A 23,632-nucleotide genomic window follows, 5' to 3' on the forward strand; every position below is an offset into this window, starting at 1 on the left:
TACCCGCAGCTGCAGGAGCACCCAGACTATGCCTGCGGTCTGTTGCCCACAGCTCAAGGGCTCTGCCTTAGCACGCCCATGCTGGAGGGGTGGGGAGGGAGCCGCGAGAACTCCAATCCACTGAGATCCGGCGTCTCAGTCACCGGGAGCGAGCAAGCTGCCTCCTTCTCCCTCGATCAGCGATGCGCGCTGCCCGGGAATTCTGCCTTAGCGCGCGGCCCGGGGATTCTGCCTTAGCGCGCATGCCAGCAGGGTAGGGGGTGAGCAGTGATTGTTCTCTACTGAGAATCCCCGTCTCCGCCTCCGTGGGCGCGAGCAGTCGGCTTCCTCCCAGGCGTCCTCCTCATAAACGCTTGGCGCGGGCCCGATGACTCTGCCCTAGTGCGCGCCCGGGCTGGCGGACGGGCAGGGGAAGTTTCCGATCTGCGGAGCTCCACGACTCAGAAGACCGGGCGCCGCCCGTGTCTCCACTCGCCTCGCTGCCCAACTCCCGAACCCGCCGGGTCTGCCCACCTCTAAGTAGTCCGCGTGGGAGTCCCTTTGCTGCTCAGCGTGTCCCGCGGAGCTGTATTTTCGCTGCCGTGGTTTGCGCGAGCTAATTCAGTGACTTCCTTACCGCGGCCATTTTCTTCTCTCCAATTTCCTACAGTTTTGAATGTAACTGTTTCTTAATTGGACATTCACTTGATTACTCTAAACTTTATTTTCAGAGCTTCTATTAAATTATTTTAGCTAGTCTCTCCTTGTTTCTTGATGTTTCCAAGGGGTAATAAGGCCTGGGACTTCCTAGTATGCACTTTACTGATGTCGTACCCATTTTTTAAACAAGATTTTCCTTTTAACCTTAGGTTTGGTGCCATTAAGTCTTTTAGAGATTCTATAAAAACTTAAGTGTAAGTTTTTATTAAAAATTAATTTTAAAATTTTCAAAGTACTGTCTTCTACAAGCAACTGGTAAGTTTCTCTTATATTCTCTTTCAGAAGAAATCATTTTCGAGGCCAGACAGACCTGAGTTTACACCCTGGTTCTGTCTCTTACTAGACAATTATTTGTTTATTTTCTGCTGTCTCTATGCCTCAATTTTCTTATTTGCAAATTGATATTATTATAAAACTATAATTCTCACTTCATAGCATTGATGGAAGGATTACACTAGATAATATATTTAAAATGCTTAGTACATTTCCTGGTACATAATAAGTGCATAAATAATCACTAATATTTTTAAAATCAATTTGGTTTGTCACTGTTTAATCTATTGTCACTCTCAGTTTCACAGAAAAATAATATATGGGTCAAATTGTACAATCTCAGAGTAGATTCTAAGCTATACCTTCTTCTTTAAAATCATTTTCACAATATTATGGCTATAATACAATTAGGTGGAAAGATAATTCCAATCCTCAACAGTGTTGATCAAGATTGCATTCTAGCATACATTTTTTTATTATTTATCTTAATCACTTTATACAGACAAGTTGTATTTTCAGTACTGCAAATAGTCTTAGGAATCACTGAACCTGTTGATCAATTAAAACCAGGAAGACCAACTTATATTTAATGACTTTTTTGTACTTGATAAGTGTTCGCCAACATTTTTTGTGATCAATTTTAAATAACTCCATTCAATATGTAAAATCATTTAACTACATGGAAGCACATTTTGGTATGATCTCATTGCAGTTTACTCACAGAAAGCCTTTCATTTCTTATGAAATATTGTTACAAAAATCATCTCTTTAGTGAATATTTTCTTGACTTTAGAAAATCTAATTAAAAGTATTTTTACTATGCTATCTAATGTCCCATATATGTGTCCTTTAATTGGTGATATTATATAATTTAAGATTATATAATTTAATATGTTTTTGCTGTGGATTCTTGGAGAGTGACCAGCCAAATTTAGTTTTGAAATTAATAAATTAGGTCATCTTATGTCAAAGAAAGAGAATGACATCTTGCTAAAGATGTACTATTAGTATAGTTATAATAGCAACAGGCCAGGCATATATTATATCTAACATTTTAAAATTAGGATTTCCCTTAGTATTCACTATTATCAACTTATGGATTTTTTTTATTTATTAAATTTATTGGGGTGACGTTGGTTAGTAAAATTATATAGGTTTCAAGTGTACATTTCTATAATACATCATCTATATATCGCATTGTGTGTTCACTCACATGTGGGATATAAAACTGAAAGTAACAAATGAGCACAAAAAACAAACAAAACTCATAGACACAGACAACCTTTTCGTGGTTACCAGAGGGTAGGGGGGTCAGGGGGTCGTAAAAGAAAAGAACTGACTCTGGTTCATGGATTTTATTTTTGTACTACATGTTCTGCCTTTTATGTTTAAGGATTATTTTTCCTTCTTTCAGTAATTCACTTATGTAAATGAGGTTAGATCCACAGAAACTTCCAGAAGCAGAGACTTATTATAAAACTCTGGGATCATGAGAATCTGACTAAAGCTAATGTTTCTAAATCCAGTTCTAGCTCTCTACGGGGATAAAGCCAGTAATACAGTCAATTCTAGGAGAAACAAGGCACGTTTTATGACTAGCTATATTCATTCTGGGCCAATGAGATTATCATTGATGAACAGGGAAGAATTCTAACCAATGCACATTCTTTAGTATGTAAAACAATTCAATGGGCATGATGAGAGAAAAAAAATGCAAGTGGAGAACTTAGGCAGTAGAAGAGGATGCGCACTTTACTTTTTACCCTGAATAAAAACAAATGCTCAACTACTAGCCACACATTCATGTTTCAAATGAGCTTCCTTAGAAATGCAAATCCCATCCTCCATTCTCCCCAAATCTATTAACTAGACATTTTTCAAATTTATTAATGGAAGATAATCATTTCAATTAGTTTACTTAAAATAAAATGGAAGGAAAAAACCAGTTTTGTTCTTCTCTTTCCCCAAGATATTCAAATGTCATTTGGCTAATAAAAATGACGTCTAAACTTATGAATGAGAATCTTCATGAAAAAGACATTTTGAATACTTATTATTTGAAGGTTAGGGGTAAGTATGCCCCCTTCTTTGTGAACACAGGCCAATGTTTTTTAAATTACACATTGGGAATAATCTCTAAGACACACAATATTTTGCATTCATTTAAAAGTGAAGTGTGTTTTATTTGTCTCCTAGCCAACATTTTGAAGTCTCCCTCTTAGGCTTCTGTCCTTTTTTAAGAGCCCCTTAGGATTGCTTCGATGCTCCTCAAATGAAAAATTCTGCACCCTAGAACACATGAGATTGTCAGAATTGGACTCTTTCCCAAAATGAAGATTTCTGGAGGGAGAAGAATTTAAATAGAGCTATACCCATTTGATCCTGAGCTGGTATTCTTATTGTCAATATTTTTTAAAATGTGCTGGCAAGGACAATATTTGCAGTACCAAATCTGAATTACTAAAGCAAGCATCATAACTTCCAATAATAAAAATATCACCTTTTCTTTTTAACAACCTTTCCTTCCTAAAGACATACTTGGCTCCAATAATTTGTGGGAGAATGCTCAGTGCTCCATGTTATAATTAGGGAACAAAATGACCCAGAGCCACAACTAAAATGCTACTGTTATTTGGCTCTATCAATAATAATAACAAAAATATTTATGGCCCCATGTACAGTTTTCTCATCAATTTCATTGAATACTCAGATAGATGACCAAAAATGTTAAAGAAAATTTATAGTGTATTTTACATTGAATGTGACTGGCTTTACTCCTCAATGAGAGTGTGTATAGTGATAAATACTTGTAAAGCTGTTTTATGTCTCTCCTAAACCTGACAGAAATTGTTAATTTATATGAAACTAAGGGAGTCAGTAGGGATTGCATAAATGCCAAAGGACTAGTCAGTGACAAGCCTAAGTTCTAATTTAATCATAAATTTGTTATTTACTGGCTTTATAACTTTGGGAAAGCAATTTACCCTCTCTGAATTTCAGTTAAGCAGTCTGTAAAATGAGGATGCTAATATGTTCAGTGTATGCAATATAGTTATGCTGTGAGGATTAAATGAGGTAGTGCATATGAAAGCACTATTGTGTAAGTTATTATTATTATTATTATTTATAAAAGTAACAAATGGCTTGGTTTACAGAGGGTCTTTAGCTGCATTCAAATATTACCACAAAGCAACTGAAATGGAGATATAGCTTTAACCTCCTTGTAACGAAATAATAGATTTCACAAAAATCAGTTGTTTTGGTTCTGTCTTTGTTTGATTGTATAAGTGCTATTAAAAGCATTGTCTCACACTATATTTTCTCACTCATAAAATAGGATTGATATTTATCACTATGGTCACTATGAAACAGTTTTTACAATGGGAGAGATGTCAGAGAGCAGGTTATATGATACCAAAGGATAAGCCTGAAATATAAAAATTTTGTCAATTAACCAGAGTTTTCTCAATATGACACCAGTATCAACAGGTTTTGTTAATGATTTCACATAGTTGATTAGTTGCTTTTGCTGACTTGCAGGGCAACCCCAGTAAAATACATAAAGTGTTACTGCTTAGAATAAATTAATTTGTATTTTAGTTTTGGATCTTCCATAGTAAGTGTCAGGCTGCCCTCTACAGTTCTCAGAGGAATATCACATTTGCTTAGGTTGAAGCAAATGGAAACAATAAACTATCTTTTTGAAAAATCAAATATAAATTGGGATACTAAGAAATTGACTTTAATTCACATTTTAAGTTTTATTTCTCACCAAAGTTGCCCCAACACACTCAGAGCTACTTGGTACCCTAAATAATCCCGGCACTTTCTGTTGTTTCTTCATTGTACTCCAACTTGTGCGTCCTTTCTCACTGACTGATTGGAATCCTGCACACCATCTCTGCCTGCATCATTACATTGCACACTATTCCCGCCTGGGTGTGTCTATGCCCAAAATTTGCTCTTATCATAAAGATACCAGTTATTGTATTAAAGCCCACCCTAATCCAGTATGGCCTCACCTTAACGTGATTACATCTGCAAAGACCCTATTTCCAAATAAGGTCAAGTTTATAGGTGGATTTGAATATATCTTTATGGGAGGCACAGTTGAACTCACAACACTGAGTACTGGATTTTTTTCACTACCTAAGGATATAGCTCCTACAATTAAATCCTCTCCTATATCATTTTTTTATTCCCCAGCTTTATTGAAACATAACTGACATATAACGTTATATAACTTTAAGTTGTACAATGTGGTGATTTGATGTATGTGTATATTGCAAAATTATTACCACAGTGGGATGTGGTTTGTTAGCACCTTTATCACGTCACATAATTACAATTTCTTTTTTTGCAGTGAGAACATTTAAGGTCTATTCTCTTAGGAATTGTCAGGTATATAATACAGTGTTGTTAACTACAATCACCACACTGTATATCAGATGCCCAGAACTTATTCATTTTATAACTGGAAGTTTGTACCCTTTTACTGACATCTCCACATATCTTCTACCTCCTAGGTCCTGGAAATCATCCTTCTACTATCTGTTTCTATGAGTACAACTTTTTTAGATTTCACATATAAGTGGGATCATACATTATTTTTCTTTCTCCTTCTGATTTATTTCACTTAGCATAATGCCCACAAGGTTCATCTATCTTTTTGCAAATGGAAAGATTTCCTTCTTTCTCATGGCTGAATCACATTCTATTATATATCACATTTTTTTATCCATTTATCCATTTATGCTAATATTTAGGTTGCTTCCATATCTTGGTTATTGTGAAAATGCTGCAATGAATGTAGGAGTGCAGATATCTCTTTCATAGATTTCATTTCTTTTGGTCATATACCCAGAAGGGGGATTGCTAGATCATATAGCAGTTCTACTTTTTAATTAAATTTATTGGGGTGACAATGGCTAGTAAAATTACATAAATTTCAAACATACAATTCTAAAATACATCATCTATATATCACATTGTGTACTCACCACCCAGAGTCAGTCTATTTTTAATTTTTGAAGAACCTCCATCCTGTTGCCCATAGGAGCTGTACAAATTTACATTTGTGCCAAGAGAACACAAGGGTTCCCCTTTCTCTACAGCTTCTCCAACACTTGTCTTCTTTTTTGGTAAGAGCCATTCTAACAGGTGTGAGGTTATAATTCATTCTAGCTTTGATATGGATTTCCCTGATGAATAAGGATGTTGAGCATCTTTTCATGAACATGTTGACATTTGTATGTTGTCTTTGGAAAAAAATGTCTATTTAGTTCCTCTGCCAATTTCAAAATCAGATTTTTTTGCCATTGGGTTGTATGAGGATCCTCATATATTTTGAATATCAATTCCTTATCAGACAGCAAATATTTTGCCCCATTTTATAAAGTTTCTTTTTATATTGATAATTGTTTATTTTTCTGGATAGAAGCTTTTCAGTTTGATGTAGCCCACTTGTTTATTTTTGTTTTGTTGGCTGCACATTTGGTACATTTTCTTATTTACCTGTAGACCATTTGTATGTCTTCTTTGAAAATATCCATTCACGTCCTTGGCCCACTTTTAATCAGGTTGCTATTTTACTATTAAGTTTTATGAGTTCATTAAATATTTGGATATTAATGCCTTATCAGATAATTTATTTGCAAATATTTTTTCCCATTGCATATGTTGCTTTTTCATTTTATTGAATGTTCCTTTGCTGTGCAGAAATTGAGTGATATAGTTTCACATGTTCATTTCTACTTTTGTTGCCTGTACTTTTGGTATCATATTTTTAGAATACTCAATGTAAAGAGAATATCAAGAAGCTTTTTTCCTAAGTTTTCTTTTTAGAGGTGTACAGTTTCAGTTCTAATGTTCAAGTCTTTAATCTATTTCAAATTAATTTTTGTGAGTTGTGTTAGACAGGGGTCCAATTTTATTCTTTTTCATGTGGATATCCAGTTTTCCCAGAACCATTTATTAAATAAATTATCCTTTCTCCATTGTGTATTCTTGGTGCCCTTGTAAATGATTAGTTGATCATATATGCATAGGTTTATTTCTGGGTACGTAATTCTGTTCCATTAGTTTACATTTCTGTTTTAATACAGGTACCATAGTGTTTTTGTATACTATTGCTTTATATATAGTTTTCAAAAAGGAAGTCTGATACCTTCAGCTTTGTTATTCTTTCTCAGGAGAGTTTTGACTATTCAGTCTTTTGGGATTTTATACAAATTTTAGAATCGGTTTTTCAATTTCTGTGAAAAAATGACATTGGAATTTTTATCAAGATGGCAGTTAATCTATAAAGAACTGTTGGAAGTATGTACATTTTTAAAATATTAATTCTTCTGATTTATGAATATTGGCTATCTTTCAATTTATTTGTGTGCTCTTCACTTTTTCCATCAAAGTTTTATACTTTTCAGTATACAAATCATTAACTTCTTTGGTTAAATACTCCTGCATATTTTATTGTTTTCGATAGTATTGTGAAGAAAATTTTATATCTTTCATTTTCAGGTATTTTTTTTTAGTGTATAGAAATCCAACTGATTTCTGTATGTTGATTTTATATCTTGCAACTCTACTGAATTCATTGATAAGTTCTAACAGTTTTTGTGAAGTTTTTAGGATTTCTTAAAATTAAAGTTTATTGGGGTGACAACTGTTAGCAAAGTTACATAGATTGCAAGTGTACAATTTTGTAATACATCCTCTATATATCACATTGTGTTCTCACCACCCAGAGTCAGTTATCTTTCCATCACGATATGTTTGATTCCCTTTACCCTCATCTACCACTCCCCTCTCCCTTTACCTTCTGGTAACCACTAAACTATTGTCTGTGTCTATGAGTTTTGTTTCTTCATTTGCTGTTGTTGTTTATTTGTTGTTTTCAGTTTTATATACTATATATCAGTGCAATCGTATGGTTCTCAATTTATTCTGTCTGACTTATTTCGCTTAGCATTATAATTTCTTTTTTTTTAATTGGGGAATTGGGGGATGGGAACAGTGCTGGGGAATTGAGGGAAGGGGAACAGACTAGTTGCTGTCTTTTTGTTCTTCAGTTTAGTTGTGGAGGATGTTGCTTCACTGGCCCAAGTTGGCACCATCATTGTGCTCTTCCCAGGTGAGCAGATCAGTCGCCGGCTTCTGGACAGCTGCTCACAGTGGCTGCTGACCGCTCACGCTGGCTGCTGGCTACACACAGTAGCCCATGGCAACCCACTGCAGCAGGAGCTGCAGCCTACGTCATCGCCAGCAATTCACGGCAGCCCAGCTCCAGATTGAGCTGTTGTTCAGCATCTTAGCTGTAGAGGACAGTGTCACTGGCCCTTATATGTGGGATCTGAACTGGGGACCTCTGGCATCCCAAGCCAGCTCTTAACCAACGCGCCACTCAGCCAGCGCCAGCATTATAATTTCAATATCCATCCATGCTGCTGCAAATGGCACTATTTCATCTTTTCTTAAGGCAGGATAGTATTCTATTGTGTATATATACCACAACTTCTTTATCCAATCATCTGTTGAAGGACACTTTGGTTGTTTCCATGTCTTGGCCACCATAAATAAAGCTGCAATGAGCATCACAGCACATATATCTTTATGGATAAATGTTTTCAGATTTTTGGGGTAGATACCCAAGAGAGGGATTGTTGGGTTATATCGTAAGGGAAGTAAAAGCTAAAATAAATAAATAGGATTATGTCAAACTAAAAGCTTCTGTACAGCAAAAGAAACCATCAACAAAATAAAGAGGCAACCAACCGAATGGGAGAAGATTTTTGCAAACAACACCTCCAATAAGGGGCTAATATCCAAAATATATAAGGAACTCATGTAACTCAACAAGAACAAAAAACAATCCAATTAAAAAAAAATGGGCAGAGGACCTGAATAGACATTTCTCCAAAGAAGACATGCAGATGGCCAATAGACATATGAAAAAATGCTCAACATCATTAATCATCAGAGAAATGCAAATAAAAACCACAATAAGATATCATGACACACTAGTTAGAATGGCTATCATCAACAAGACAAATAATAGAAAGTGTTGGAGAGGCTGTGGAGAAAAAGGGACCCTCATACACAGATTGGTGCAGCCTCTATGGAAGTCAATGTTGAGATTCCTTAAAAAATATTTAATCACTTCAATATAATGTGCCTTGGAGAAGGCTTTTTAGGACTGAGGTAATTAGGTGTTCTGTTTGATTTTTGGATTCGAGGATCCAGTTCTTTCCATAGGTTTGGGAAGTTCTTGTCCACTCTTTGAATAGACTCCCTGTGCCTTTGAATAGACTTCTCCCTCTTTTCTTCTGTTATATCCATTCTTTTTTTTACAAGATAGATAGATAGATAGATAGAGATAGATAGATATAGACATATACACAGTAAAACCTTGTATTGCAAGTAACTTGGTTTGCGAGTGTTCCGCAAGACAAGCAAACATTTCTAATACATTTTAATGTGGTAAACGAGCGATGACTTGCGATATAAGTAATTTGTTTCTGGAACAAATTATGCTCGCAAATCAAGGTATTACTGTATATAGTTTTAACTTTATTGGGGAACAATGTGTTTTTTTGGGGAACATTGTGTTTTTTCCACAGCCCATCAGCTCCAAGTCAAGTTGTTGTGTCAAGTCATTGTTCTTCAATCTTAGCTGCAGAGGGAGCAGCCTAGCTCCAAGTCCAGTCGCCTATTTCAATGTAGTTGTGGGGGTGCAGCCCACCATCCCATGCAAGAGTCAAACTGGCAACCTTGTTGTTAAGAGCATGCACTCTAACCAACTGAGCCATCCAGCTGCCCACAGGCAGCTCAGTGGCAGCTCAGCTCAAGTCATTGTCTTCAATCTAGTTGCAGAAGGCACAGGTCACTTGCTCATGTGGGACTTGAACTGGCGACCCTGTTGCTCAGAGCTCACACTCTTAACCAACTGAGCCACTCAGCCGGCCCACCCCTCCATTATTCTTATATTGCTTTTTCTGATGGAGTCAGAAAGTTCTTGTAGAGTTCTTTCATTTCTTTTAGCTCTCAAGCCTCTCTGTTCTTCCATTTGTGTCATTTTCAGATTTCTATCTTTGATATCACTAATTATTTCCTCCATCTGGTCAGCTCTATTCCCTAAGCTGCTATTTCATTCTTCATCCCTTTAATGAGTTCTTCAGCTCCAGAATTTTTATTTTGTTGTTTTTTTAAAAATTTCAATCTCTTTAGTACAATATTCATTTTGTTTGTTGATTTTATTTCTAATAGCATTAAACTGCCTATCTGAGCTTTCTTGAATCTCATTGAGGTTTTTTACAGAACTGCAATCTTGAATTCTGTCATTTAAGTACCATATCTCCATGTCTTTAAGTTTGGAGACAATTTTAAATTTAAGTATTTTCTGGAGATTTTTTATTTTCTTTCTGAGCTGCCTTATTACCTTGGTCATTCATGACAATTAATGGATTATTTCTATTCCTAAACATCTATGGTAGTGAATTCTGCCCGGGTTGATGTGAAGAGGTCTTCTTTTTGCCCTTCCAGTAGGTAGTGCTGGAATATTTTATTTTCTCTTGAGCTGTTCCAACTTCTTGCATGATAATAGATTTCCTGGGGAGGTGGGCTTCTCCTCTGACCAGGTTGCTTTGGTCTCAAGGCACCACCCTTGTTGGAGGATGTGGTGTACGATTGGGTTCTGACTCCCCTGAAATCCCAGTGCTCCCCCTGCAACCAAATCTATAGCTGTGTGCCTCAGCAGCCGTGGGTGCACCTGTTGCAATCAGCCGTGAAAGGTGGGGGCAGGGTAGGCTAGGACAGGCAGCTGGTGTGTTTGTGACTTTTTCTTCTAAATAATGGCAACTGGCAGACCATAGCTGCTTCAACCCTATCGCTCCTCCATTATCACTGAAATTAGCTGTACTGTGCGTCTTCTGCTCAGAAACTCTCTCTCCATTTTATAGGGCTATTGATATTCTGTTCTTTAATTCAATACTACCAGTTTCTGAGGCTTGGTGCTAACACTGGCAGGGTGTGGAGTAGGTGAGCTCTAGGAGGGTGGGTGGAGGTGGCTAGGCTCTGTGGCTTTGTTTTCTGCCTGGCAGTGAAGGCTGTTAGACCACAGTTGTTATACATCTGTATTCAGTCTTTGCACCAAGGTCTGTGCCCTGATCACTGGATTCAGCAGTATTATATGCTGATCCCTCAGGCAGAATTGCTGGGGCCACACAGGGTGAACCTGCAGTCTCAATCCTCCTCTCTCCTGGGACCATAGTGAGCTCTGGGCTGCATCCAGACCAGAGCTAACTGCAGGCCAGTGTCCCAGTCTTTGCACTTCTCTTTTCCCTCCTGTCTTGTACCCCGATTTCCCCACCATCAGATGTGTTTGTGTGTTGTATAGGGAATCCTTTGTTGAATTATAGCTGTTCAGCTTGTTGTAACATCAAGAGGAGATATCAAGGAGCACCCCTAACTCCGCCATGTTTCTGACATCACCCACATTTCTTTCGAGCATTACAACCAGACATGAATGTTTCTAAGAGAAGAAAGTGGACTCTCTTTTATGGTGATTCTTAGTTAAGAATGTGGAAACCCTTCCCATAAGTCTTCCCTCACATATTATTGGATACAACTGGATATGCCTTCCTTTAAATCAATTAGTAACAATGGATTAAAGTAACAATGATTTACATTTAGAGGTCTAGATAAGGTTAGTATATTTTAAGTTATATGGGGAATGTATTGGCAATAAAACAAAATTAGGGTTTTGATAGTAAGAAAAATGGGGAAATTGATGTTCGTATATAACCAATTATATATACTATGGACTATAAGTTCTAGAAGAGCCTTTTTTAATGTTAAATTATTAGCATCTAGTGCAGTGTCTGTAATAAAGTAGGTCCTCAATAATTACTTTTAAAATTAGTTACCAACTCTGCCTGGCAAGCAACTAACTCTCAAGGATGGAGAAAGACTTAAAAGAACAAGTGATATTTGATCTGGTTCTTGAACAAAAAATTAGTATGGAAAACAGAGAGGGAAAATATTATTTTAAACAAAGGGACAGACACTAGAAAATAGCACAAAGTCATACATTGGCATGGGAGGTTGGATCAGTTATTACTTTATGAAAAAAGTAACAGAAACCCCCATTGACAATAGCTTAAACCACAAGTATATTATTGTTTTCTTAACTAGATTTCTGAAAGAAATGTTTCCATGATTCATTCAGTGGTTTAACAATGCCATCAAGACCCAGGCTCCTACAGTCTTTCTGCTGAGTTATCTTTGCTATTGTCATTCTGTTCTCTCATGTTTGCAAGATAGCCACTGCACTTTCAAGCAGCATGCCATTACAAAACAACATGCAAAGCAGGAAGTAGGGATTTTATCCCAAAATAAAATCTCAGGCACCTCCTAGAAGTATTTTTCTTATTTATCATTGGCCTAATCTAGGTCAGGTGGCCACCCCTAGGCGCAAGAAAGACGTGCAAAGCATTTACATGGAATTCCTAGTTTCTATAGTGATGACAGGCAAGAAACACAGACACAGGGGAAAATGTGGTGTAGGCAACCAATAGGGCCTACCACAACATCTTTCAGTGGGTGAAGATATCAAGGATGTGAAGAGAATGGCAAAAAAAAAGTTGTTTAGTTTGATATAGTACCATTCATTTACTTTTGCTTTTCCTTCCCTTGCCTTTGAGTTCAAATTCATAAAACCCTCTCTGAACCCAAAGTCTATAAGTTTAGTACCTATGCTTTCTTTTATGAAGTTTGTTGTTTTACGTCTTATGTTTAAGTCTTTGATTCAGTTTGAGTTAATTTTGGTCTATTACAGATAGCAGTCTAGTTTCTGTTATCTAGAATACATAAAAGATAGTTGTCCCTGTACACATCTTTACTTCCCACACAAGTTTCCATTTCATATAATGAGAAGTTCACATTTGCAAATTTCCTTCCAAGTAGCACTTGATAATTTGTTCTAACATACAGTAACTCTATACATAGCAACACTTGTTTTCAGGTTTGGGGAGAAAAATAAACATTTTTCAGACTTGTCAGTACTTTTTTAATAGACATTTTATCTTTTCTTAATTTATATATCTAAGAATAAACTATTTTCAAGTAATTTTGAGGGAAAACTATGATGAACATATACATAGTTTTTGAGGGACAAAAGCCTGAATGTGAAAAAAAATGTACAGAATTACAGTTACTCTTTGTAGAGGAATGTTTAGATTCTTCTATTTTTCTTTCATCCCATACAGATCTTTCACACATACACACACATGTATATACATCTGTGTGCACACATTCATGCTTAAAAATAACATTAAAGTAGGCTGATATCAAACATGTATGTGTTTATTAAACAACCAGGTAGATTCAATCAATGAAAAACTAACTGATTCTCTCAGTTCAAGCTGCAGATCATTGTTTGTGGACAGAGCTACAATTTTAGAGTAGATTTCAGAAGCAACTATGCACTGCAAAATATAATTACTGTCTTTCCCTTTAACTTATTGTTGTCACAGTCTCTTTATGATGTCATCACTCAACATCACCTGTTTGAACTTACAGTGCTTAAGTCCTGGCAACATATAGGCAGGGAAAATGTCTCTTCTAAGACTGTAAGTACTCTTTTTAATCATTTTTAGTGTTTTTCATGACTAATATGCTCAATTTAGCTACATATTTATATTTTTAAATGTAAATAATGTTTCTTTTATGGTAGCTTTATTTATAGATTAAAATTTCTATTTTAAACAGAGGTTTGAAATTCCCATCAATATCTTGGGTTTTATGTTTTGAGATTTGGCTAGTTCAGGCTCTTTCACAAAATAGCTGCATAGTCTTGACCATTTTATCTCCCTGACTGTGTGTGTGTGTGTGTGTGTGTGTGTGTGTGTGAGTGTGTGTTTGTGGCTTATAGAAGAAAAAAAGGGAAGAAATTAATGTATGTGAAGGCATTTTAAAATGTAAAGCAGGATACAACATAGTAAGACTTTGTTATATTACTTTGATATACTTAATTTGATGTGTAAAGAAAATTAAACCTTTCCATGTTCTGATAAAAAGAAGACTTTGCATTATTTCCAATAAAGGAAAGTACAGGGAGTTGATTTTTTAAAGAAGTCACTAAGTGGGTTATAAAATATTATTCATAGGGAATTAAACAACAGAGATTCTGCAGGCTTTAGTGGCTGCAACTTTCAATGTTGGTCTTTATTTTAAAAGCCAATCTAGGGCCGGCCGAGAGGCGCATTGGTTAAGAGCTGGCTTGGGACACTGGCTCTGAGCAGCAGGGCCCCGGTTCAGATCCCAAATGAGGGCCAGTGACACTGCCCTCTACAGCTAAGATGGTGAACAACAGCTCAACCTGCAGCTGGGCTGCTGTGAGTCGCCAGCGACAGCATAGGCCGCAGCCCCTGCTGCAGTGGGGCTGCCGTAAGCTACCGAGAGTGGCCGGCAGCCAGCATGAGTGGCCAACAGCCAGTGTGAGCTGCCAAAAGCCGCAGTGAGTTGCCGTCCAGAGGCTGGCAACCGATATGCCTCAGCTGGGAAGAGTGCGATGATGATATCAACATGGGCCAGTGAAGCAACATCCTCCACAACTAGACTGAGGAACAAAAAGACAGCAACTTGTCTGTTCCCCTTTCCCCGATTCCCCAGCACTGTTCCCCTCCCAAGATTCCCCAATAAAATCTTTTTTAAAAAGCCAATCTACTCTAAAAATATTGCTGAAAGTAATATAAAAAAATTAGGATAATATCAGCCATATTCACTTGGAGCTACCAATTAATATCCATGTGTCTTAAGTTAAACCACATGAGATTGTCAACATTCAACCATTTATGACCAATAAAAATGGAAATTTCTTACAGTACAATTTAACATAAAATGCTTGTAAAAATCAATAAGGAAGATATAATCAAGGTGGCATAATATAATTAAAGGATATTAACAGATCATCTATAGAAAAATATATGTAGATGACCAGTTAACACATGATAAAGTGTCAACCTCAATAATGAAAAGAAAATTTAGAAAATCTTTGACTCAAAAATTCAAATTCTAAAAAATTACTGGGCTTCTTTCTGTTTAAATGATACATTCTGTAATGTATGGATCTTTTCAATAAGTATGTATTACTTTTAGAACCAGAAGATTCAACAGTTTGAAAAAAAGAAAATAAATAATGATTTAGAAATTAAAATTGAGGTTCCAAATGCTTTTATAAAGATATTTTTAGTTTGATGCTGTGCACATTTGATCTTCCCCCTTATATCACAAAGGCCTCAGGATTATGTCATCATTGGGCATTACCTCTTTGAAACACACTGTCATCAGCAAAACCCTCTACATCCTCCTCTGCTTCCTATCTGAATGATACTTCCACCTTCTTGCTCTGTCTGAAACCTGGCTTTCTCTCAAATACAGTGTTTTCCTGAGGCCCTCTCCAGTGGGGAATATTTTCCTTCCCACATCCCCTCCTACCACTCAACTCAGAGGTGAAGTAGGTGTCTGCTTGGTTCCTCAATGGCATTACTAAGTCATTCTTTTTCCTTATTCCCTAAAAATAGCCAGCTTTGGATATCATATCATCAGATTGTATCACCTGCTACTATTTCTTGTTATATTTATCTACCAGCTCCCAGGTCACTACCCTTCATTTTGTCATGATTTTCTGTCTGCCCCCACTGTCATTCCCTCTCACTGTACTCTTGTCTTAATTCCTGGTGATTTTATTCTGTACACAATCATTCTCATACCTTAACATCCTCAATTCTCTGATATTATTTTTTTCCAATTATCTTGTCTTCCATCTTATTTCAGTGACTCACTCCCATACTTAGCCCTCCAAAATTTCAATTTCAAGTATTTCACTTTCCAACTGCTGCCTCAGGTACCCCATTCCAACAATTCTTCCACCCTTCTAAAACCAACCATTGATTTACCACCTTTGAACTGTTGCTCATTGATCCTGTCCCAATGGTATTACTTATGTTCTTACCCATTTTAGATCTATAAATATGTTATATTCTTACAGGCTCATGATGAATCAGCACACATACATTCCTTCATACATCCTCAATTCCTTTTGCCCACTCTCCTTTTGATATCACTGCTTTCAAAACCCTAATTTTAGATAAATCAATGCTCCCATTACTCCACAGTGATAACTTTGCAAGCTGTATGTGGTTGAGGGAAAACATATAACCATTATTATTGGCTTCAATTTAAATTTATGATGACAAACTTCAAGTGAGCTATTAATGTTACCTGGCAATGATAATAAACTTCTCTGTTCAAGCCTTTCTTACTCTTGAAGATGAATATTTCTCACCTTTTCCTGTCTTTTTGAATCTACATGTTCTCTCCAACCCACTCCCAGCTAATAGAGACAAATAGGGGAAAACCTCACCATTATCACTTCTGAATATACTAGTCTACATGCATCTTTAAAATCCCATTCTCTGCCTTTTCTACATTAAAGCAGATGCCCTTCTCTTCCTCATACCTAAGTATAACATAGAGTGTATTAGTTTATTAGGGCTGATAGAAACAATTTACTACAAACCAGGTGGCTTAAAATATCAGAAGTTTAGTGATGATGAAAAAAACTGGTGTTGTTGTTTTGCTAAAAGTAACAATAATAATGATGATGATAATAATATATAATATTAATAATAATAATAATAGTAGTAGTAACTGCAACTAGTAGTAAGTGTCAGCACTGTGCTAAGCATTTTGCAGATGTTATTTATTTTAATTTTCACCACAATCTTCTGTGACAGTTTTACTTTTGGCCTCATTTTGGAGGTGAGGAAACTGAGGCTCAAGAATTAGTAAGTGGATTGGGTCCAAAATGGTGGATTATGTAAATGTTATGCCTACTGAATCCTAAGATCACACCAAAATTGCACATAAGTTATACAACAATCAATCTCAAGAATCATCTGAAGACTAGCTGAACAGAACCCCTATAACTAAAGATAGAAAGAAGAGGCCACATATAGACTGGTAGAAAGGTGGAAGACATGAAGCGAGCTGACCCTAAGCCCATGGATGGTGGTTGAATGCTAAAGGGACACCTTGAAGGCAGAGGTCCCCACTGAAGAGGGAAGAGTCCCAGTCCCACACCGGGCTCCCCAGCCCAGGTGTGCTGTGTTGGGAAAAGGAGTTCTTATGGCACCTGGGAGTGAAAATCAGCAAGGATTCCTTCCCATTGGGACGGAGGGTGGCTAGAAACCCAGACACCCTCTTGTGGAGCCCACACACAGACTCGTTCACTTGCAGGCACTCTCCTGGTCTCTGGTGGATGGGCAGCAGCTCAGGAGACCAGGGACATGTGAGGAAGGACTGAGTTATGTGGCTTTGGGATGGGGGCTAGAGGGACAGGAGCCATTGTTTTCCCTGTGTGAAGCCTAACACACATGTGGTCTACAGGGGGGCACCATCTTTTCAGTGTTAAGCCCTCCCCCAAAGGGCCAAATCTGGGACTGCATTGGTGTGGTGGAATTGACATCTGTACACCGTCTTGGTAGTACCCTGGGTCCCTGCCCCCTCACACAACTGGTGCTACATTGCCCAGGACATTCTTGGCTACTAGGCTGCTGGACATGCCCACAGGTTGCAGAAGGTTTTTTTGCAGTGGGCTGACAGCTCATGGCTTCCTGGGAAATGTTTATTGGTAAGTGGTAACCCGAGACCTGCACCTCAGCGTCTCTTGGGCAGCTCTGGGGGATTTGTGAGCCTGAGACAAACAGTGGCTGGCTGCAGTGTTCTCAGGGTACTTAACGAAGTGATCACAGGCCAGGCATTGCCCAGAGGCAAGCAGTGGCTTACTGTGGTGTTCTCAGGGAGCAGTGCAAATTGGTCACAGGGCAGGCACTGGCATAAGAACTGAATCTGCATTAACATTTAAAAAACACTGGCCATGGGATGGCCAAGTGGCACAATGGTTAAGAACTGGCTTGGGACGCCAGAGGGCCCTGGTTAGGATCCCACATATGAGGGCCAGTGACACTTCCCTCTACAGCTAAGATGCTGAACAACAGCTCAACCTGGAGCTGGGCAGCTGTGAGTCGCCGGCGATGGCAGAGGCTGCAGCCCCTGTGGCAGTGGGTTGCCATGAGATACCGTGTGTGGCCAGCAGCCAGAGTGAGCGGCCAGCAGCTGCAATGAGCGGCCATCCAGAAGCCGGCGACTGATCTGCCTCACCTGGGAAGAGCACAATGATGGTGCCAACTTGGGCCACTGAAGCAACGTCCTCCACAACTAGACTGAAGAACAAAACGACAGCAACTTGTCTGTTCCCCTTCCCCCAATTCCCCAGCACTGTTCCCATCACCCCAATTCCCAATAAAAAGCTTTAAAAAAATAAATAAAAAAAAATAAAAAAATAAAAACACTGGCCATGTCTCCTGACTTCCTGGGACTCCACCCCAACCCAGGTAGTGCTGCTTCACTGAGGACACTCTCACCACCAGCTCAACCAGCCAAGCCTGCACACCTAAGGAGGTTCTTTCAATGGCTGGGCCTTATGGGCAGTCAGCAGGTGGCAATAGCCCTAGAAGGCCCTGGATCATTTGCTAAGCTGCCTCAGGACCGCTACTGGTGGCAGCTTGCCTTGGATCACAGCAAGGTCACCCCCACATGCCTCCAGGTCCAACACAGGCAGCAGCCAACCACATATAGATTTGTGGCTCCTACCAGGTAGCCATGGGTCAGTAACAAGCAACGTTGAAATTGGCCTGCGTGGGATCTCTTCCCAAGAGACACCAGAAAAACACACCCACAGGCCAGTTTCAGACCACACCAGAGGACTACCAGGCTACCCCACAAGAGGCACACCCAAAGGAGGGTCTCAACAGGCACAAGAGCCCACAGAGGGCAAAGCCTCCTTTGAGGGGTCAGCCCCCACACAGCAGCTTATACACTGTGGGTATAGCCAATACTCAGTCAGCTTGGGAGTCAATTCCACCCATTGACACACTAAAAGCAAGGTTCAATGACAATAAAAGAACACACAGGACATACTCAAGGGATACCCTTGAACTACACACACAGAGGATCAGGTAGACTGCACCACTGGACCACACAGAACACCTACTACATAAGATCCCCTGGTAAAAATTAAAAGACATAGGAGATCTACCTAATACATAGAAGCAAACACTGAGAGGCAGCCAGAATGAGAAAACACAGAAATATGTCCCAAATAAAAGCACAGGAGAAACCTCCAGAAATAAAACTAAATTAAATGGAAGCAATCAAACTAGAGTTTAAAACACCAATTATAAGAATGCTTGGGCCGGCCAAGTGATGCGTTGGTTAAGAGCGGACTTGGGATGCCAGAGGGCCCCGGTTCAGATCCCACATATGAGGGCCAGTGACACTTCCCTCTACAGCTAAGATGCTGAACAACAGCTATACCTGGAGCTGGGCTGCCATGAGTCGCCAGCGACAGCGTAGGCTGCAGCCCCTGCTGCAGTGGGTTACCACGGGCTACCATGTGTAGCCAGCAGCCAGCGTGAGCGGCCAGCAGCCGCAGCGAGCAGCCATCCAGAAGCTGGCGACTGATCTGCCTCACCTAGGAAGAGCGCAATGATGGTGCCAACTTGGGCCAGTGAAGCAACATCCTCCACAACTAGACTGAAGAACAAAAGGACAGCAACTTGTGTGTTCCCCTTCCCCCAATTGCCCAGCGCTGTTCCCATCCCCCAATTCCCCAGTAAAAATCTTAAAAAAAAAGAATGCTTAAGGAACTTAGTGAGAATTTCAACAAAGACATAGCAATCATAAAGATGGAAAAAGAAACCATAAGAAAGAAACAGTTATAAATAATACAACTGAAATGAAGACTATGCTATGAGTGGCTCACTTGGTTAAGAGCTCGCTCAAGAGTGTGAGCTCTGAGCAACAGGGTTGCTGGTTCGATTCCCGGCCCAAGCTGAGCTGCTGCTGAGCTACCAACAGGTGGCAGGATGGTTCAGCTAAAGAAGAAAAAAAATTCAGAGAATAGTAAATAGCTTATAAGCGGAAAAATTATGATTGCTGAAATGAAGACTATGCTAGAATGAATCAACAACAGATTAGATGAGACACAGACAGAATCAGCAATTTAGAAGACAAGGTTGAGTGAAACAAGTGGAAGTCTGATGGTGCGAGGTCAGGCAAGTATAGTAGGTGCGGCAACACATCCCATCCAAGCTCCAATAATTTTTGATGGGTGATTAAACTTGTGTGTGGTCTCACATTGTGGTGATGGAATACAACTCCTTTACAATTAACAAGATCTGGACCTTTCTAGATGATGGATTCATTCAAACTGTCCAATTGCCGACAGTGCACATTCAAACTGATTGTTTGGTTCCTTGGTAGGAGCTTAAAAAACACAACACCTTTAAAATCCCACCACACTAAGAGCATAACCTTCCTCTGATGAATGTCTGCTTTCGATGCCATTTGAGGCGAATCATCACATCGGGACCAAGACCGTTTGCACACCACATTGTTGTAAACAATCCACTTCTCATCATCAGTTATCAGCCACTTCAAAAAAGGATCGGTTTCCTCATGTTCAATGAGCATATTGCAGATGTTTATATGCATCGTCAAATGAACTTCTTTGAGTTCATGTGAAACCCACATATCGAGCTTGCTTACATATCCCAGCTTCTTCAGGTGGTCATGAACACTTGAATGATGTAAGTTCAATGTTTCTGCAATGTCTCTTGTCATGTAACATAGGTTAGACTTGATAAATGCCTATATTTTGTCATCATCAACCTCAGTGGGCCTCCCTGAACAAGGATTTTCGTTGAGATCAAAATCAACAGCATGGAATTTCGTGAACCATCGTTGACACTGACATTCTTGTAGAGCATTGTCACTGTAAACTTTATGTGACTTTTCACAAGATTGACATGCATTCTTCCCTTTATGGAAGTAAAACAGTAAAATATGGCAAAAATGCAGGTTGGTCTTCCATCTTCAACTTATTGTAAAATCAAAACTCAACCAAATTGCTCAATTTATTTTTAGAATGAAGATAAAACTGTCAGCTGTCAAATGACATAGTAATAGCATAAATACAAATGACTCCAATACTACCAAAAATGAACTACTGCCATCTGTTGCAAACATGCGTCATGACTTTTCCGAAGACCCAATACTAGCAAACCAAATTCAGCAACATATTAAAAAGATCATACACCATGATCTAGTGGTATTCCTTCCTGGTATGCACGTTTGGTTCAATATCCACAAATCAATTAACATAATACATCACATTAACAAAATGAAAAGTAAAAATCATATGATCATGTCAATAGATGCAGTAAAAGCACTGGACAAAATCCAGCAGCCATTTATGATAAACACTCTTAGCAAAGTGGGAATAGAGGGATCATATGTCAACATAATAAAGGCCATATATGATAAGCCCACAACTAACAGTACTCAATGGGGAAAAGCTAAAAGCTTTCCCCTTAAGATCAGGAACAGGTAAAGGCTATCAATTTTCACCACTTCTATTCAATATAGTTCTGGAAGTTCTAGCCTCAGCAATCAGACAACAAAATCAAATGAAAGGCATCCAAATTGAAAAGGAAGGAGTAAAATTGTCATTGCATACAGATGACATGATACTATATACATAGAATTCCTCCACCAAAGACTGTTAGAAATAATAAATGAATATAGTAAGGTAGCAGGACACAAAATTAATGTTCACAAATAAGTTGCATTTGTATACACCAATAATAAACTATCAGAAGAAGAAATCAGAAAAACAGTCCCACTTACAATTGCTCCAAAAACAATAAAATACCTAGGAATAAATTTAAATAAAGAAGTAAAAAAACCTGTACTCAGAGAATTATAAGACCCCGAAGAGAGAAATCACAGAAGATACAGATAAACGGAAATACCATGTTCATGGATAGGAAGAATTGATATAGTTAAAATGTCAATACTACCTAAGGCAATATATAGATTCAATGCAATTCTTATCAAACTACCAAGGACATTTTTGCCAAAAAATAGAACATATAATCCCAAAATTTATATGGAACCATAAAAGACCCCAATAGCCACAGCAACCCTGAGAAATAAGAACAAAGTGGGAGGTATCATGCTACCCAACATCAAATCGTACTACAAGGCTACAGTAATCAAAACAGTATGGTACTGGCATAAAAACAGACACATAGATCAATGGAACAGAATAGAGACCCCAGAAATAAATCCATCCATATATGGTCACTTAATCTATGACAATGGAAGCAAAAATTTGCATTGGAGTAAAGATAGTCTATTGAATAAATGGTGCTGGGAAAATTGGACTGACACGTGCAAAAAAATGAAAATGGACCACCTACTTACGCCATATATGAGAACAAATTCAAAATGATTAAAGATTTAAATGTAAGACCTGAAAAGATACAACTCCTAGAAAAAAATAGGGAGTAAATTTGCAGACATTACCCTCAGTAACATTTTTACTGATGTATCCCCTCAGGCAAGGGAAATAAACATATGGGATTACTTCAAACTTAAAGTTTTTTTACAGCAATCAAAATCATCAATAAAACAAAAAGGCAGCCTACTGAATGGGAGAAAATATTTGCCAACGATATATCTGATAAGGGGTTAATATCTAAAATTTATAAAACACACATTCAACTCAACACCAAAAAAACAAACAACCCAGTTAAAAAATGGGCAGAGGATGTGAAGAGGCATTTCTCTAAAGAGGACATACAGATGGTCAACAGGCATATGAAAAAATATTCAACCTCACTAATCATTAGAGAAATGCAAATAAAAAATAAAAAAGATATACCACCTCACTCTGGTCAGAATGGCTATCATCAATAAATCAACAAACAAGTGCTGGTGAGGCTGTGGAGAAAAAGGAACCCTGGTGCATTGTTGGTGGGACTGCAGAGTGGTGTAGCCATTTTAAAAATCAGTATGGAGGTATCTCAAAAAACTGGAAATGGAACTACCATATGACCGAGCAATTCCACTCTTGGGTATCTATCCAGAGAAAACCAAGACACTAATTCAAAAAAATATATGCACACCTATGTGCATTGCAGCACAATTTACAATAGCCAAGACTTGGAAACCACCGAAATGCCCATTGGTAGATGACTGGATTAAGAAACTGTGGTACATTTATAGAATGGAGTATTACTCAGCTATAAAGAAGAATGAAATTGTACCATTTGCAACTATATGGATGGATCTAGAGAACATTAAGTGAAATGTCAGCTGGAGAAAGATAAATACCATATGATTTCACTTATATGTGGAATCTAAAAAACTGAATGAACAAACAAAGTAAACAGAAATAGTCTCAGAGATATAGAGGAAAAACTGATGGTTGCTAGTTGGGAATGGGGTGGGGATAAGGGACAAGGGGAAGGGATTAGACAGCATAAATAGGTAACTACAGTATTGCCTCAAGGATGTGAAAGATAGTTTGGGGAACATAATTAATTATGTTGTAAATATTTTGTAGGGTGTCAGATGGTCACATGTCTTGTTAAGGAGACCACTTCATGGATAGTGTAAAGGCTTGATCACTGCACTGTACACCTGAAGCGGATGTTGTATAATATTGTATGTCAACTATAATAGAATATATATA

At 38.2% G+C, this 23,632-nt stretch overlaps 1 protein-coding gene across 1 annotated transcript in view; it reads left to right on the forward strand.

Moving 5' to 3' along the window:
* The first annotated feature begins 182 nt into the window (after window positions 1-182).
* The window catches only part of LOC109377231 (cylicin-1-like), a 66,310-nt gene continuing 42,860 nt past the window's right edge, over window positions 183-23,632 (forward strand). Inside the window, exon 1 of the mRNA XM_019633513.1 lies at window positions 183-253. Within this exon, the coding sequence (XP_019489058.1) occupies window positions 183-253 (71 nt within the window). The remainder of the gene's footprint in view (window positions 254-23,632) is intronic.

The sequence above is a fragment of the Hipposideros armiger genome, unplaced genomic scaffold (genome assembly GCF_001890085.2).
Source record: "Hipposideros armiger isolate ML-2016 unplaced genomic scaffold, ASM189008v1 scaffold_1328, whole genome shotgun sequence".
Taxonomy (NCBI): Eukaryota; Metazoa; Chordata; class Mammalia; order Chiroptera; family Hipposideridae; genus Hipposideros; species Hipposideros armiger.